The 16,456-nt window shown below is 38.2% G+C and overlaps 3 protein-coding genes and 1 long non-coding RNA gene across 5 annotated transcripts; 1 reads left to right on the top strand and 3 right to left on the bottom strand.

Annotated features, from left to right (window-relative positions):
• Nucleotides 1–2,454: 2,454 nt before the first annotated feature.
• On the top strand, nucleotides 2,455–6,540 carry LOC124212477 (uncharacterized). 2 transcript variants are annotated; one of them, XR_006881660.2, is made up of 3 exons: nucleotides 2,455–2,591; nucleotides 4,957–5,072; nucleotides 5,178–6,540. It is a non-coding gene; the product is annotated as an uncharacterized lncRNA (long non-coding RNA). The 2 variants fall into 2 exon arrangements; XR_011176276.1 differs by lacking the exons at nucleotides 4,957–5,072; nucleotides 5,178–6,540 and adding an exon at nucleotides 2,752–3,092 and having other exon boundaries at nucleotides 2,458–2,591.
• LOC124212458 (E3 ubiquitin-protein ligase RNF181-like) lies at nucleotides 3,655–4,554 on the bottom strand. The gene is made up of 3 exons (XM_046612508.2): nucleotides 4,399–4,554; nucleotides 4,027–4,333; nucleotides 3,655–3,915 (listed from the first exon to the last, which is right to left on the bottom strand). The coding sequence occupies exons 2-3, from the start codon at nucleotides 4,327–4,329 to the stop codon at nucleotides 3,781–3,783; spliced, it is 438 nt and encodes a 145-aa protein (XP_046468464.1). The 5' UTR covers nucleotides 4,330–4,333; nucleotides 4,399–4,554; the 3' UTR covers nucleotides 3,655–3,780.
• Nucleotides 6,541–6,608: 68 nt separating the features above from the next.
• On the bottom strand, nucleotides 6,609–9,156 carry LOC138190875 (tektin-4-like). The gene is made up of 8 exons (XM_069135415.1): nucleotides 8,944–9,156; nucleotides 8,582–8,838; nucleotides 8,002–8,311; nucleotides 7,710–7,924; nucleotides 7,402–7,624; nucleotides 7,164–7,318; nucleotides 6,738–6,868; nucleotides 6,609–6,622 (listed from the first exon to the last, which is right to left on the bottom strand). The coding sequence occupies exons 1-8, from the start codon at nucleotides 9,154–9,156 to the stop codon at nucleotides 6,609–6,611; spliced, it is 1,518 nt and encodes a 505-aa protein (XP_068991516.1).
• Nucleotides 9,157–9,822: 666 nt separating this feature from the next.
• On the bottom strand, nucleotides 9,823–12,163 carry LOC124212433 (Tektin A). Its single transcript, XM_046612453.2, has 6 exons — nucleotides 11,837–12,163; nucleotides 11,296–11,605; nucleotides 10,998–11,212; nucleotides 10,687–10,909; nucleotides 10,241–10,395; nucleotides 9,823–10,147 (listed from the first exon to the last, which is right to left on the bottom strand). Exons 1-6 carry the CDS (start codon nucleotides 12,112–12,114, stop codon nucleotides 9,931–9,933), a joined length of 1,398 nt encoding a protein of 465 aa, XP_046468409.1. The 5' UTR covers nucleotides 12,115–12,163; the 3' UTR covers nucleotides 9,823–9,930.
• Between the last annotated feature and the right edge of the window lie 4,293 nt (nucleotides 12,164–16,456).

The raw sequence follows: 16,456 nt of genomic DNA, 5'->3' as shown, positions 1-16,456 counted from the left end.
CAAAAATTTCAATCTTCTGTGATGAAAGTAATACGCTGGAAATTTTCTTAACATTATACCAAAAAATTTGCTTGTTTACCTCTTCACTCTTATCAAAGTTTTTTTCATTGGTACTTAACGACCGTTGAGTATTAGAATCTATTATAGAGTCTTGGTGATCGGTCAATTAAGAAAACGTATTTTTAGTTAACGTTTCGACCCGGATATGGGCCCTCCTCAGAACGATTTATTTTTTTAAACTGTCAAAAATAACAAAAAGATTTTTGTAAAATAAATAATAGTACTAGAAGTAATCAGACTTAAATATTGTAGATGTAATACTCTTAGAGCTACTATATATTGTTGATAGTAAGAACCTTATGATTAATTGAAATAAGGATGTTTTTGAGTGTTATTTACCTTTTGAATTAAGTAAGTGGACTAAGATGTAGTCGAATTCACAATTACAATTGGTGGAAACAGTGTTCTTTTGAGTGACGGTAGACAATGTCAATCTTCAAGTTATTTTATATGTGGGAGTTAATAGTTGGTAGTCATTGATTAAAAAGATTAAAGAACTATGTTTCTTCACAGTCAGTATGTCATTGTGTTAAAAGGTTATTAAAGAAGGTCTTTTTAGCAATGAAATTAATTCACAGGTGTCAATGAAGTGGAGGTAGGCTCTTTATAATTAAGTTCTACACGTCTAACGAAATATTGTTGGTTGAACCAATTGTGTCAACAGGTGAATAACGACTGATGGGAGAAAACAATGTAATCCAGAGTGAAGGTGAACCTATTATAAACAATTATACAGAAAAACAATAAATATTTTGTAAGAAAAGTTATGTAGAAAGGACTGTATAATGGGGACAAAAAAATTTTTTTTTATGTAGTTAAGGTTAAACAATATTTGTTGTGTGGGCGGAGATTAGAGGTTTGTAAATATTACTTAAATGTTCAACATCTTGTCTAAGATTAACAGAATTGGTATGACCTACAATGTTGCACATTTCTAATAACAGTCTTCTATAATAATTGTGTTCTTCACAAAGGATGTTTGTGTTGTCGTATTTAAAAGTGTGTTGTTTATCAATACTATGTTTCGTTAGAGCTGTGTGACGTTCTTCAATCTCATGTATGTTGCGTTGGTGTTCCCTAATTCTAGTGTTGAGATGTCGACCAGTTTGACCTATGTAGACTTGATTGCAGTCATTGCATGGTATTTTATACACGACATTAGATCGTTTGCCCATGGGGATCTTGTCTTTGCCTGTATCAAAAACTAGTTGTAAATCTTTTGAATTTTTTCCAACAAACTTGACATTATATTTGGCGAATAAGCGGTTAAGTGACTCAAAGAGGCCGGATACATATGGGATGGGGATATATGTAGTATCGGGTCTATTGTTATCTTCAGCGGGAGCAGAGTCAATATTATTGTCAAGTATGTTGTTGATGTAGGTGCGTCTCTTATTAATTTGTTGGTGTAATAGGCCATGAGGGTAATCGTTCCATCTTAGTACATTGTATATGAGTGACAGGTTTTTTTTTTCCACGAAACGCACCTACATCAACAACATACTTGACAATAATATTGACTCTGCTCCCGCTGAAGATAACAATAGACCCGATACTACATATATCCCCATCCCATATGTATCCGGCCTCTTTGAGTCACTTAACCGCTTATTCGCCAAATATAATGTCAAGTTTGTTGGAAAAAATTCAAAAGATTTACAACTAGTTTTTGATACAGGCAAAGACAAGATCCCCATGGGCAAACGATCTAATGTCGTGTATAAAATACCATGCAATGACTGCAATCAAGTCTACATAGGTCAAACTGGTCGACATCTCAACACTAGAATTAGGGAACACCAACGCAACATACATGAGATTGAAGAACGTCACACAGCTCTAACGAAACATAGTATTGATAAACAACACACTTTTAAATACGACAACACAAACATCCTTTGTGAAGAACACAATTATTATAGAAGACTGTTATTAGAAATGTGCAACATTGTAGGTCATACCAATTCTGTTAATCTTAGACAAGATGTTGAACATTTAAGTAATATTTACAAACCTCTAATCTCCGCCCACACAACAAATATTGTTTAACCTTAACTACATAAAAAAAAATTTTTTTGTCCCCATTATACAGTCCTTTCTACATAACTTTTCTTACAAAATATTTATTGTTTTTCTGTATAATTGTTTATAATAGGTTCACCTTCACTCTGGATTACATTGTTTTCTCCCATCAGTCGTTATTCACCTGTTGACACAATTGGTTCAACCAACAATATTTCGTTAGACGTGTAGAACTTAATTATAAAGAGCCTACCTCCACTTCATTGACACCTGTGAATTAATTTCATTGCTAAAAAGACCTTCTTTAATAACCTTTTAACACAATGACATACTGACTGTGAAGAAACATAGTTCTTTAATCTTTTTAATTAATGACTACCAACTATTAACTCCCACATATAAAATAACTTGAAGATTGACATTGTCTACCGTCACTCAAAAGAACACTGTTTCCACCAATTGTAATTGTGAATTCGACTACATCTTAGTCCACTTACTTAATTCAAAAGGTAAATAACACTCAAAAACATCCTTATTTCAATTAATCATAAGGTTCTTACTATCAACAATATATAGTAGCTCTAAGAGTATTACATCTACAATATTTAAGTCTGATTACTTCTAGTACTATTATTTATTTTACAAAAATCTTTTTGTTATTTTTGACAGTTTAAAAAAATAAATCGTTCTGAGGAGGGCCCATATCCGAGTCGAAACGTTAACTAAAAATACGTTTTCTTAATTGACCGATCACCAAGACTCTATAATAGATTACATACGAGGTCGAGAATTCTTATTCATCACTGAGTATTAGAATCAACTGTACATGGCGTTAAAATTAATCACCCTGCGAAAAGTTTTAATTTTTTATACTTACCTTTTCGTACATAACTTACCAGCACAATTCTTATACTCTCCATAGTAAGTCGTCAGGTTTTATTTATTTCATTGCATCGGTTTTTGGCTTATAATATAACTTCGGGTTACACTTCCAGGTTTTTCACAATTTTCCGCGAAGTTTGAAAAATTTTGAATTTGGTAAACGTGTACGGCACATGAAAGGGTTATTTGAGTGCTGGATCAGATGAAAAAATTAACTCATAAAATCTCAAACTAGTGATGAATATTCCTCAGCATTAATTTTTCAAAAATGATCAATTCATCTATTCGCTTTTTAAAAGCACGCAATAAACAATTTCAACAAACCAGTTCGCATTCTATTGTGCTGTGCATATTTTACTATTAAGCTGAAAGATGAAAAGGTTTAAAACAAAAACACGATAAATAAGTGGCCGAAAATTGAAATGCTTGTTTTAAAACCTTCTGAGTTGGTTGGTTTTAGGGTTTCTATTGAGTTTCAGTGAAAAATCCAACGGGTATCGCAAGTATTGTACACATACCTATAATCTTAATCAGCCATCATGAGAAAACCGGTTTTTGCACTGTTTCAAAGATAATTAAATTATACCTAGAATAGATATTGAAGATCGTGGAGTAAGATGAATCTAAGAAGTGTATCAAATATACAATACGAATATTAAGTATGTTAACAGACTTATACGCGCATAAATATATAGACTAACTTTACAGATTTTATTTTACAGAAACATTGTACCCTATAATACGCTGAATCATAAAAATTTCCGTGCCTCATGAAATAATATGCATACGTAAATGCATTTATTCAAAATCCAATCGTTAGGAAAACATTGAATTATGCAAAGACTTGACATCCTCTTCGCGTTGCACGGCACGTTTCTTCTCCTTTTTATACAGTTCATAATCTTCATCATCCGTAGGTAATTCATACCTACACAACGGGCAGGAATTGGTCTGAAATAATAGAATTCAAATTTATCAATCGTATTGGTATTGAAATAATTTCGTGAGAGTCGGAAATGTTGTTTTTATAACAAATATTTTCAAATCTTCGATAATGCCTACCTTTTTTAACCACGGTGTAATACATTCGTTGTGAAACGAGTGACGGCATGGCATTGATTTAATTGAACTAGCAGCGTCGAAATCTTTTAAGCACACGGTACACTGTTGGCAATTTCCGTCGAATTTAATATCCTTCAGATTGGAAATTGCCTCTTTCGAAGCCGGAGGAGGGAGTCGCTCTCCTAGTCCCAGCTCATCCCACATTCCAAAATCTCTCAACAATCGCGCCATGTGCAAGAAAGAATTTGGCGCTTCTCCATCTCTCAAAGGTGTCCAACCCATTTCCTCAAAGTAGTCTGACATTTCGCTGTATAACGTGTAACAAACGACACGCTTAGTCGGTTTCTATAATTTAACTACATTTCACCTTACCTTCCAATTAATTCTAGTTTTCACTGATGAGTTTCACTTTTGACACTTGTTTATACGGTTGGACACAGTACTGATGATTGTCATCGTCGTGGTCATCGTGCATAGATTATCATTACTGCATCGTAGATTAGTCATCTAGACAATGTCATCGCCACGGAAAATGCGATTATCACACTGACATCGCAACGTAACTTTCCGAACGCTTACAATCGATAGGTGTTGAATAAATTCAAACGTAAAAGCTGGTTTACAATCAATACAAATGATTCGAATGTTCAGCCAATAGAATACGAGTAGGATGTTCACGGGAAAGTTGAATATGTTCTTTAGTCAACGGTTACGTCTATACATTGCGGTGTCGTGGAAAGTTGACGCTCGTTGAAAATCGGCCTTAATACGGGACGAGCTTGTCTCACATTTTCATCGGTTCCGTCATGTGTTTGGCGAATTTTAAGCTTCAAGTATGAATTGCGAGCATTTAATATTGGGCAAACGATTTATTTAAATACATATGATGTGAATTCTGAAGCTTTTAACATAAAAATTCTACTGTTACAGGACTGAAAACGAAAATATGCAGCTTATTCAAGGTTCCCGCCACAACGAATTGCCAGAAAATGGAAGACATACTCACCACCTAGAAGCTGCACATGATCTATCTATTTATTCTTAAGGTAGTAACGGATACAAATATTCAAATATTATAGTAGTATCATTACTAATTACAATATATTACGAGTATACATATATTTTCGATATATTTGAATATATGTCTACAGGCGCAAAACCGGTTCAGCGCTTATCAGCTCGACAGTTGTCGCCACGTAAAAATGCTGCAGAGAGCCACAATCTTCTGGCCGTTCATAACTGGTAATCGAGGAGCCCAAACACTTTGGGAAACGTGGATTCTTCAAATCGTAACGTATACATACATTACTTGAGTAGTAATCGTGACTATGTCGTAGCGTTCTAGCATTTACAGCAGTGAATAGCTAAACGATTTGGATATCGGTAAATGAAAACAACTCAATATAGATGGCAACTTTTAATATTCCAGACTAGGAGTTACCTTTTTCAATCTTCTATCTTAGATTGAATTTGTCAAATCGATACAGTTCAGTCGGATATTCAAAATCAGTAATCTTACGTCGACTCCACGTACTAGAATTTTCGATTCCTTTTAGAAGTGTCGTTATTAATTATTGGTTATTGACATGTGTTTTAAAATCAGCACTTTTTTTAAACTATGATAGCATTAATACGAATGGACAATTTTCATTACGCGTATTCGCAATATTGTTATTCATTTATATGTATATGTGAGAGGGATTTCATGCCGTTGCATCTAGCGTCAGATGGTTACCATTCCTAATTTTTATGTAACTTAATAATTGTACGATCACAGTTCTATCTGTCAGCGAAAAAGACAGACACCGTTTCAGTAACGAAACATTTAGTTCCTTTCTGATCCTCCGTAGCTAGTTAAATTTGCACCAGATCGCATAAACTTTGAATTTGGATCTAATTGGAATGAATCTTATCTTACAAGCAAAGACTACAGTACAAATCGAATGTTCAAGTTACGAATGGACTTCAATTAGTATCTACGGACTTTGTATCTCGAGCTGAGCATTTGACTTATAACTTCTCCTGTCACAGACATAATATGGCACTGTGAGTATTACAGGACCTGTAGGAAACAATTTCATAGGCTGTACAATGGACATAAAGAGAAAAATGCAGGGGAAAACAAATATGAAGAAGAAGCAAAAGGTCAAGTGGTGGCAAAAGTTAAGAGATGCAAGAAGATCACAAAGAAAAATCAGTGATATGAGAAGACTGAAAAAAAAGAACGATAACAAGATTCTCAATCTCAATTATGACCTGAAAAAAGAAGCAGAGGCAAACAAAGCAGAAAAAGTAGAAGAAAATAGAAGCATGAGAAAACCTCTTTGCACGTCTATTAAAAAGTGTTTATCATTTATCTTAAATACTCACAAATAATCGAGACCTTCATCTTAATTCAAAATTACTATTTTGACGAAAAACGTACTTTATTTTCATACTGTATTCGGTAAAAATTAAAGGTTCTTCAAAACGTAAGAGCACCATATAAAAAGTGGCGTCTAAATGTGTTATATTAATTCTGCAGTACAACGTCTCCGTCCGAGATAGACTCCAACAATAAGAGTATCTTCAATTACCTTCATTTAAGTATTCTCCGCTGAAGATTAACGTATGCGCAATCTAAGTCGCTCAATTACCAGAAAGAGCTTCAGTTGAAGGATAAAAGGTTCGGAGCAATTGACAGCGTTCACGATCAACATAAAGCGACTTACGTTTCACAACCATTTCCTTTTCTATGTCTCGTCTTGACTGTATTAAACTGCTGGTCGAATTCTCTGCTCGCTTCAACTGTCCCAAAGTAGCAGACACGCTCTCGGAAAGTGATTTTACCTCTTCGATAAGCCTGCAAATACGGTAATATAAAGTCACGGGAACCAACACACATTTTTATGTAGAAGAGTAGAAGAGAACTCAGTTACAATGAGGAGTCAAGTTCAACGTATGCGTCGTAATCTAAGCTAAGCGTAATCGAAGTTTCTTTGAAACGTGCCACTAACATCAGAGTTGCTGTTTCGGTCAAGAATGTGTGTGATCACTACATTTTAGCCGCTTGTCTCACAATTGCGTGGATGGCAGCTGGAGGTACTTAGTTGGCTTTGGCGATCAACCAAGAGATTCGTTTAAACTGATTGACTTACCCAAACTGAGGAACATCACGACAATTTTCAACACCATGACGAAGTAATCTTTTGTCTAGTCGTGTCTGGGCGCACTTCATCGCACCGTCCAATTTTTTTGACGCATCGTGCATCTCATCGATCAGAGTTTCCGTGTCCGAGAGTTGCTGCAAATCCTGCGGATATTTTACAGCGTCAATGACGTTTGATCAACTATAGACGAATTGGAGCGAGATGATCACACGTTAAAGCGACTTGCCTTGTACAATTCTGCCTCCAACCGTCTCAAAGCTTGCTCTTGTAGCTGAATTTGCTGTGTCAATGTAAGATCCACGCGGTCCGCCTGATCACGAAGATCCTTAACCGCTTTTTCGATCATTGCGTCGACATTCACTCGCAGTGTGCTTGATCTTTGCTTTGCAGTGTATCCTTCAGCAAGTACTTGCTTTGTCGAATATTCGTAGCCTGATGGCGATGATTGACTACAATTGTAGGTTTTTATTCGGTTATATCCTTTTCGTTACCATGAACGGGTTGTTTGGAAGTATTGATCCCTATAGTACTTACTCCGGTGGGATTCTGGTTGATCCCGCTTTCCAAAGAATAGTATCAGACTGGCTGCCCAGCCCCCTTGATTCCGTTTCAATTTCGTAAGCTTCCTTTTTTTCCGACCAGTCGAACTCAACACGCCGCTTCGCTGTTATTAATTCTTCGATTTGCATTTTTATTTGATCCAACAACCTTATGTAGACATCTCTAATTTCCTCGCACAATGACAATTCCTGCAATGAAAATGGTAGATAAATACTTCACGCAAGTTTTTTCACAAACGCGTGAATTTGATGCTCAATTTCTTTACTTTGGTCACTTCTTCTGAAACCTGATCACGAACGAGGTCGTTATCCATGCGAAAACATCGTATGCGCATCATGTCTTTGCCAATATTTTCCACTACCTGCAGTACAGACTTTCCACGCATTGTTCTTCTTCTTACTTCTTGCACTAGGTCGATTTCTTCAACAATGTCTGCTATCATACGTTCAAGCTCTACGGTCCATCGATGAATTGTACCAGCCCTCGTGCTGAGACGTATGTTATTGTCCATTTGATTTCTATCAGCTTCGGCATAGGCTCTCGATATGCTACAGAGAGCATTAAATCCTGCCGTCCTATAAATGAATATAAATTTTTCTTGTCAATACCCAAGTGTCTTAGGAACGAAAGGTGTTGACCAAAATCGAAAATGACTTGTGAGAAGTTAATCAAAAAAGTTCCGAGTTTGAACGCGGTATTGTCAAGATAATGCGAAACTAACTTTAATCCTGCAAAATCAAACCAGTGAAGTAATTCCCACGTGAGCTTTACTTGGAAATGTAAAGGACTCAAGATAATCTCCATGCATAGAAATGACAAGAGGAAAAAAAAGGAAATTATCGTACGTTGCCACTTGAATCCCATCGTGACAAGCTGCAGAAAGTTTTTTATTGTGTTCATTCCATTCATTGGGACTGAATCGTGATAAGGAAAAGTTTTCGACTGCCGGACGAGTTCCTGTCAGATCCCCCAAAGGCGTCCAATACTCTAAGGGAACATTTTCTCCATGCCCTGTTGGTACCGGGCCCAAAGGACCTGGTGGAGCGTTTCTTGCTCTTTCCAGGGCAATGTTGTCTCCATCACCTTTCTCCGTCTCACATTCCTGCTGTGAGTGATTTGATGATTACATTGTGTGATGACTATTACAAATGAATCTCCAACAAGCGAACAAACATTAAACTGTGACTAAGTTGTGAATATGACATACAGTTTGAATCGCTGCTTTTGCAGGGCACGGATCTATCCTAGGACAACCTTCTGGTACACGCAAGTTGGTGTCAGTAATGCCATCACCTGTGGGATTATCTATCACCTGCTGAATTAGCGATGGTTCTGTGGGCTTTATGGACTCATCCATATGTGATTTGGCCGTGATTGCATCTAAGCCTTGTGCTTCACAGCAATTATTGGATTCAGGCATTTTTCACAGGCAGCAATTTTATGTATTCAAACAGAAAAAGTGGTACTCTGGTGAAATGACTCGTGGTTATCACAAGGTGACAGCGCTGTTGAAGCCTCTGAGCATATCAGAATCGTTTAATCTCCATTCGAATAAGGATAATCAGCAATCAACGGTTAATGTAAGTTCTAGATTTAATTACAGTGGATGGAAAGCGATGATACGATCAGTTCGAGAAAACACAAAAATTGTACGATACAGCTGAATAACAGATAACCTCCGCTCCTTCGATGAACTCGAAGTTGTTACTATAGACTAGGTTCAGAGTGAGAAATAAAAAAAAGATTATCATCGTGTCATTCGCTATCGAGTGAATCAGTTGTTATTTTGGAAAACGTTGCCGAAGGTGGGATGGAAGCTTCAATGAAACAGTACTGCCTAAAGCTTAGTCAGATTAAACCAAACCAACTTGAGCAGACAAAGGTACAAGGGATTTACCGCAAAACACAAGCTTTCGCACGCAACATACTCCACACATTCCGGTCACAGAGGATTCAAGGTTTAGTATGTAAATCAAGGGTGACTACACATGGAACGAAAGTCAATAGAGACTAGATACGAAAGGAGATATTCGAGAATACACCGCGACTTTGAATCATCAAATAAAAGTTCTATTCAAATAAACGTATAACAATAGTACATTGGTATGTAAAAAATTAACAAAATCGTAAAACTGATTTAAAAATTCTGTAAAATTGACTTATATCAAAAATGATTTAACCCAAGAACACAGGCTCAGGAGTGTCCTGATAGAGCCACCGCTGAAGGATAAAAGGAACGTAAGAGCTGTCCTCGATCACGGTCAATGTAGAGTGATTTCCTTTTGACAATTATCTCACGTTCCAAATTGCCGCGAGCTTTGATCAATCCCATCTGCGATTGTTCCGCTCTTTCTATCTGGCCCTTCATCATCGTTATGTTTTCTCCCAGCGTTTTCACCTCCTCGATTAATCTATATAACCGGTGATAATTTAATTTTTGTTGAAAACCGGTGAAGTACCAAAGACCATGCGATAAATTGAGTTGCAGTTTTAGCTACGCTTACCCAAATTGCGGCACATCGCGACAACTTTCAACATTGCGTCGAAGTAATCTGTTATCCAAGCGACTCTGGGCAACTTTCAATGTATTATCTAGATTTTTAGTGGAATCCTTTAGATTCTGGATAGAATCCTCTACTTGAGAGATCTCATAGAGACACTGCGTGAAATAGAAAAAGGAATATTGTGTTTCAAAAAATTGATAAATTCCACGTAACTCTTTACGTTTTACTTATATTTGCCAGATATGCGTACCGTGACGATTCCTTGAGGCTGATTGAGAATAAGATGCGAACGACGTTTCACCGGCAGATGGAAAACCGAAGTTACATCGTACATGCGGTAAGTACCCCAGATGTAACTTTAGTTACCTGCCTGCCAGCGAAGCGTCGTCCACATTTATCACCCTCAAGGAATCCTCCCAATATAACTCGATTTATCAAATTCTCACCCTGAGTAATTCCTTTTCGAGACGTTCGCAGCATTGCTGAGTTATGCTAACTTTTTGGGCCAATGCTGCGTCGACTCGATCAGCTTGAGTGCGAAGATCACGGACTGAGTTCACATAAATTGAGTCTAACGTTGAGCGCAGAGTCGCTGATTTTTGCCGCGTTGTTTCAGCCTGGGCGAGGGCTTCACGGGTCATGTGCTCGTAACCAGCAGGTGTTGATTGTCTATGAAAGAAAAAGGTAATTACAGTACATCCCGTACCGAAATATTAAGAGTTAAATTATCACCGTTAACGTTGGACTCTAGACTTACTCGCCTGGAATTCTTGCAGCACCAGCTTTCCATAGAATCAGGGGAGAATCATTGGTCAGTCCTATGCATTGGGCGTCTATTTCATAAGCATCTTTTTTATCGGTCCAGTCAAATTCTACCCGTGTCTTTGCAGCCTTGAGTTCAAGGGCTTGTCTCTCGATCTGTTCTTTAGTTCTGCTCAGAAGCTCCCTGATCTCAGTGCACAGGCCAAGTTCCTAAAGTTCAGATAACGTTCAAGTTGTGAATTTTTGGTCAGATCTTTCAGAACAAGTAATTCTGGGAGACAGAAAAGTTATACTTTTATCAGTTCTGCATCCACATCGTCACGAACGAGATCGGGCTCCAGTCGCGTGGCTCTTAGCTGAAGGAATTCCCCGGCAATCGATTCTGGAATAGTCAGAACTGACAAAGACGCTCTTACTCGTCGATACTCCACTTCCAGTAGATCTATTTCCTCCGTCATTAACTGAAGTTCCCGTTCCAATTCGCTTTTCCATTTAAACACCTCACCGGCTCGCGTCATCAACCGTTCTTTGTTCTCCTGTTGCTGACTATCTGATTCTTTGAATACCCGCTGTATACTATTCCTACCATTATAGGCCGACAATCTGTATAGTTGTCGAACAAGGAGGTCAAGGTTACTTCTCGAATCATTAATTCCAACAGCAACAAAATATCGCTTAAAATCATATTCAGAGAGAGAGAGAGAGAGAGAGAGAGAGAGAGAGAGAGAGAGAGAGAGAGAGAGAGAGAGAGAGAGAGAGAGAGAGAGAGAGAGAGAGAGAGAGAGAGAGAGAGAGAGAGAGAGAGAGAGAGAGAAGGTAACTTCGTATTCTCACTGAGCATCGTGTATCATTTTGTTGGACTCTTGGAAGAAGGTCTGGTTGTGCGCTCTCCATTCCCCAGGGCCGAACTGCGTTATCGAATACCGGTCGCAGATCGGTCTCAAGCCGGTAAAACCTCCTTGTGGTGTAAAAACTGTGCGCCCAGTTGCCCAAGGACCCATCGGACCCATTTCGCCGTCTGATTTCGCTGGTATAGAATCTTCGGGTTGCGGGAAGTAAAGAGGTGGCCTTTCGCCATCACCGCCACTGTGACCTTTCAGGAAATCCATCATTGGGCAAGGATCGTTTCGTTGTGACTATAAATTATACAGAGGAATGATCAGCATAATATGCCGTCAAGGTACAACACACTCAAAAATTAAAATCACTTTAGAGCTATATATATATATATATATATATATATATATATATGTAAACAAATATGATGAGGCCTATATTCACCTCATCATATTTCTTCCTCACTCCCAAATTTGAAATTTCACCGCACAACAATGAGCGCCCTTGGCAGCTTCACGGTCAATAGCACATGCGTGTAAACATGAGCGAATACAGACTATAGAATGCCGAGAGCATGTGATGGATCAGTACATAAGCTATTATCAGCGGAATCACACGTAGAAACGGCAGAACGAGAGGAAAATAAGCTGTCAATGTCGTTTCTCCATTTACAGGTAATATTATTTTTATTCAACGTCGAATATAAGTACGTAATGTAAAAAAAAAGTAATGTAACGTAATGGTATACGAACCAATAAACTCCATTTACAGAGAAACTCATCGCAGCTTCGACAAGGTTAAAAAAGGAACATTATATATATTTGTAGGGATTCACTGTTGGATTGGATTTTCAGTGAAATTATATCGTTGTTTTCTATAGTCAATTGCAGTCGTGGGACATTATAGCCCCATGACAATATTTTGATTAAAAAAAAAAAATCTCTTCAAATCAGGAAATCCAAATATTGCACGCCAGAGATGATGACAAACATAAGACATCGCGAGGTCTTTGTCTAACTTTTTGTTAATTTTTGCATGTAACTCTACTTATTATGTGATTCGTTTTGATTAGGCTTTAACGAAAGACTAGGTGGGACATTTAAAATGGGACTTGAAACAACCTGCAATATGATATTGAATTTCTATGACACCACTCAACCAAAAATTTTTATCCGAATTAGATAACAATTGTGCTTGGTAATACGGTATTGTTCCGGCTTTGAGGACATTAGATCAGCAGCCCAGGTATATAAATTTAAGACAGTATATGCAGCAATACGTTTTCAGTGAACGGCGATTATCGCATCACCATGTCCTGAAGACAAAGTTGACTGCAAGCATTCCTGAAGAGAGGCGCTTGCACCTTTTCCTAAAACCCGGTAACAATAAAATACTTCCAACACTTGCACACCATTGACAAATCACCTATAAGATTTCGTATGTTTACCTACCGAAGGATTTCTCGACGGCCCATCAGGGCACGGTTCGGTGACTGGACATCCCTTCCGGTCGTTCGGGACTATCGATGCCTCCTGAAGATTGCCAGTAGCTGCCATGGCACACCTGTCATCTAAACATTTACGCTGCAACATTGTCCGTAGTCAACAGTGACAAAGATTGTGTGGTTGAACTGATACGTCCGCAGAGCTCGGAGCTGAAACTAACCGACTCAAGGTGTGTTTCAGGTGGAATGGCCGTTGGCAACGAGGATGGTACTGTACCTGGTGGAATCAAGGGTCTCGACGTATCGACCCTGCTTGAATACTATTTCCAAGCCTGATGCTCGCACGTGCGCTCAACAGCCCCGCTATTCTGACGGCATGAGCTTAGTGCCGTTTTGTTAATATCGTTATGACAACTGATATGACAGCCGAGAGTGAGGTATGTCGTTTTTAGAAACGTTTGGCAGATCAAGAAGTTGCACGGAAAACATTTTGACATCGCGGTGAAAGTAATTAACAAAAGCTGATTACAAAAACGAAAAAAAAAAAAAATACCGAATAAATGGATCTGCTGTGAAATGTTGCTGGGTTTGCGAAATCGTTAGTTTCAATCAAACTTTAGACTTTTTTGTTACGATTGAGAGAAGATGCTCATTCGCAAGTAAATGGTCAATATTTTATTCATTTTCTTTTCGTATCCGCAACATTTCTGATAAAGATGAGTTTTCGAACAATAAAAAGCAGGAATTCAATCGACGATTATGACAACCACGTCCATCGATCTATCCACACGAAACACTCCATCTGTTAGAGATCCATACAGGATCCACTGCTTCGTAAAAGGTTCATACTCATGGTGGGTCTCTAATAGACATCTACATAAATGGACAATATCTACGACCACGTTAAAGAGGATGATGATATCCATTGGATGTCAATGAATCTCCACGCCTTAATTGAAAGTACCATGGAAAACCACGAGGTGGCGAATGGTGGTTCTTCTCTCTCACCACAAATGAGAGCTCCAAATTATATAACCACCCAGCAATTCTAACGTCTCGTTTACTCCGAAGTTGATCCGGCATTTATTGTACTTTACTATTTACTTAGTCATTCTTGAGTGTCTAGTCTATATTGTTCAGACCTTGGTCATTTTGGCATGGGGCAAAATTGTGCACGTGATGGTTTCTGATATATTTTGTTAAACGTCCATTAGAGGTAATTGTTCCATGTGGGTAAATGGTATGGGACATTACATTTTTTTCAAGTTTTCATTGTGATTTCTTCAGTGTTCGTTTCTGTGTATCTGTGAAAATTTCTGTAAAGATTTGTGTCGTATATGAAGTGGAGATTTTTTTATACGGGCTTATCGGCTCCGCAAGTGTGGATAGAATACTGTTTCTTCCGTTTTAAAATTAATTTTAACAAAAACTGACCGACTAAAAATTTTTAAAATCTTAAATTTTCGGTTTCGTAATCGCAGTTAAAAACTCGAAAAAGTAAAAGAGCGCTGCGTTTTCTCCCGGGGTTGGGTTCCTCCTTGATTATAGATAAACATATCGTCGTGGGATAGACAATTACCCATATTCAGCTGAAATTACGAGGAGTGGTTAGCTAGTCCGGTAGACGGTCTAACCAAACAGTGATTAGACAGCTAAGCCGAGGGTAACCGAGTGGAAGGGTGCCCGATAGATTCTCCGCTTCCACACTTCGACACTTCTGAACTTGTGTACTTTGATAATACGCATGCAGATTCAGGTTTATACATGGGGTAGTCCAAAAAGTAGGATCCCTTATTCGACAACGATTGATGCATCTAAATTACAGGCTCAAAATAAACCATCCCTTGCATAAATTTAACACATATACGTATATGTGTATCACGTCATAACGGGTGGTTGAATTCCCTGCAGCAGCAATTCCAACAAATTTAATTTTGCGAATATTTTACTACCGAAGGCATCCAAAAATAATGTCTTTTCTATAAAAACTACTTGAGCGATATACGTATGGAAAATACATTCGTTACGAAGACATCACTCATCCGGAAAAGTTAATACCGTCGGCTTACATACAGTGTATTTCGTTAGCAAAAATTGTTACGTGAAAAACTATTTTCTAAATTTTAATAGCGTTAAGGTTTGGCAGAGAGACACAGGAAGCTACAAATTACCTTTCAAAAAGGAGAGTAATAAAATTTATTGTACGATAAAAACAAGTGTTTCGTCAGACTTGTGATACGTTTCTCTGAAAAATTGGAAAGTCTTTGAAAATTATTCACAGAATTTTGTAAACCTTGATTTCGACCTGCAATTACCCGTCCCACTTTAAACCAAGAATGCCATCTAATTTGTATTTGCTATAAAAGTGTGATATTAACTCGCATTGTTATTTAAAATTGATGGAATACTATCTCTTGTTTCTCTGGTGAAAATAAGGTGTACAGAAGATGTGAATAAATGTGAATTAACGAATTGAAAAGTACGGGAAATGTGAAATTATAAAAATATAAATTCCTTCGCGCCTTATCTAATTCCTGCAAGCCTCGTTTCCGTCAGGGTTCATAGATCTTCTTCGTTTCGTCTCGTTTTCTCAACCCAACGTCTAGGTCTTTGCCTACCTCGACTCGATAGGCGGGGGTAACTTAGACAAGTATACAGCAGGAGTACATTCGGTTTATATTACAGATATGTACGCAAGCTTTGATCCGGGCGCAGATCTACGGATTATTCGAGTGGTCCGAAGCCCGGGGCTTTGAAGCTCTGAGAAGACGTGTTTGAAGGCCGGTCATACAGCCTCGCAAGGTTTGTTCAGGCGAGCGTGAAAGCTTAACCGAATACACACGAATTTACGCGCGTAGACACCGCTCTGTCCCTCGGCGTTGACGCACGCGTTAATACCCACGACTTGCCCATCGCCTGCAGGACACGGGAGTGAAACTGCTGTCTCTATGCAGTCGGTCTTCTCTGTCTTGTTGTCCGGGTACTTTATTTGTCTCCTGATATCGGAAGCCGCTGAACCCTGCCTGCCCAGCAGCCCGAGGGTGAAGCCACGCCACAGCGACACGATCATGGAAATTTGTCAAACGGTTGAAATTCCCAGAGGACTTTAGACCCCCGGTTAAGAAAAGGTACGAATTCTTCAACAACGGTAACAACGATCCAAAGGATATGTA

The sequence above is a fragment of the Neodiprion pinetum genome, chromosome 1, assembly GCF_021155775.2.
Source record: "Neodiprion pinetum isolate iyNeoPine1 chromosome 1, iyNeoPine1.2, whole genome shotgun sequence".
In the NCBI taxonomy this organism is placed as follows: Eukaryota; Metazoa; Arthropoda; class Insecta; order Hymenoptera; family Diprionidae; genus Neodiprion; species Neodiprion pinetum.
Note: the sequence above shows the minus strand (reverse complement) of the source record. Positions and strands in the feature narration are given on the sequence as shown.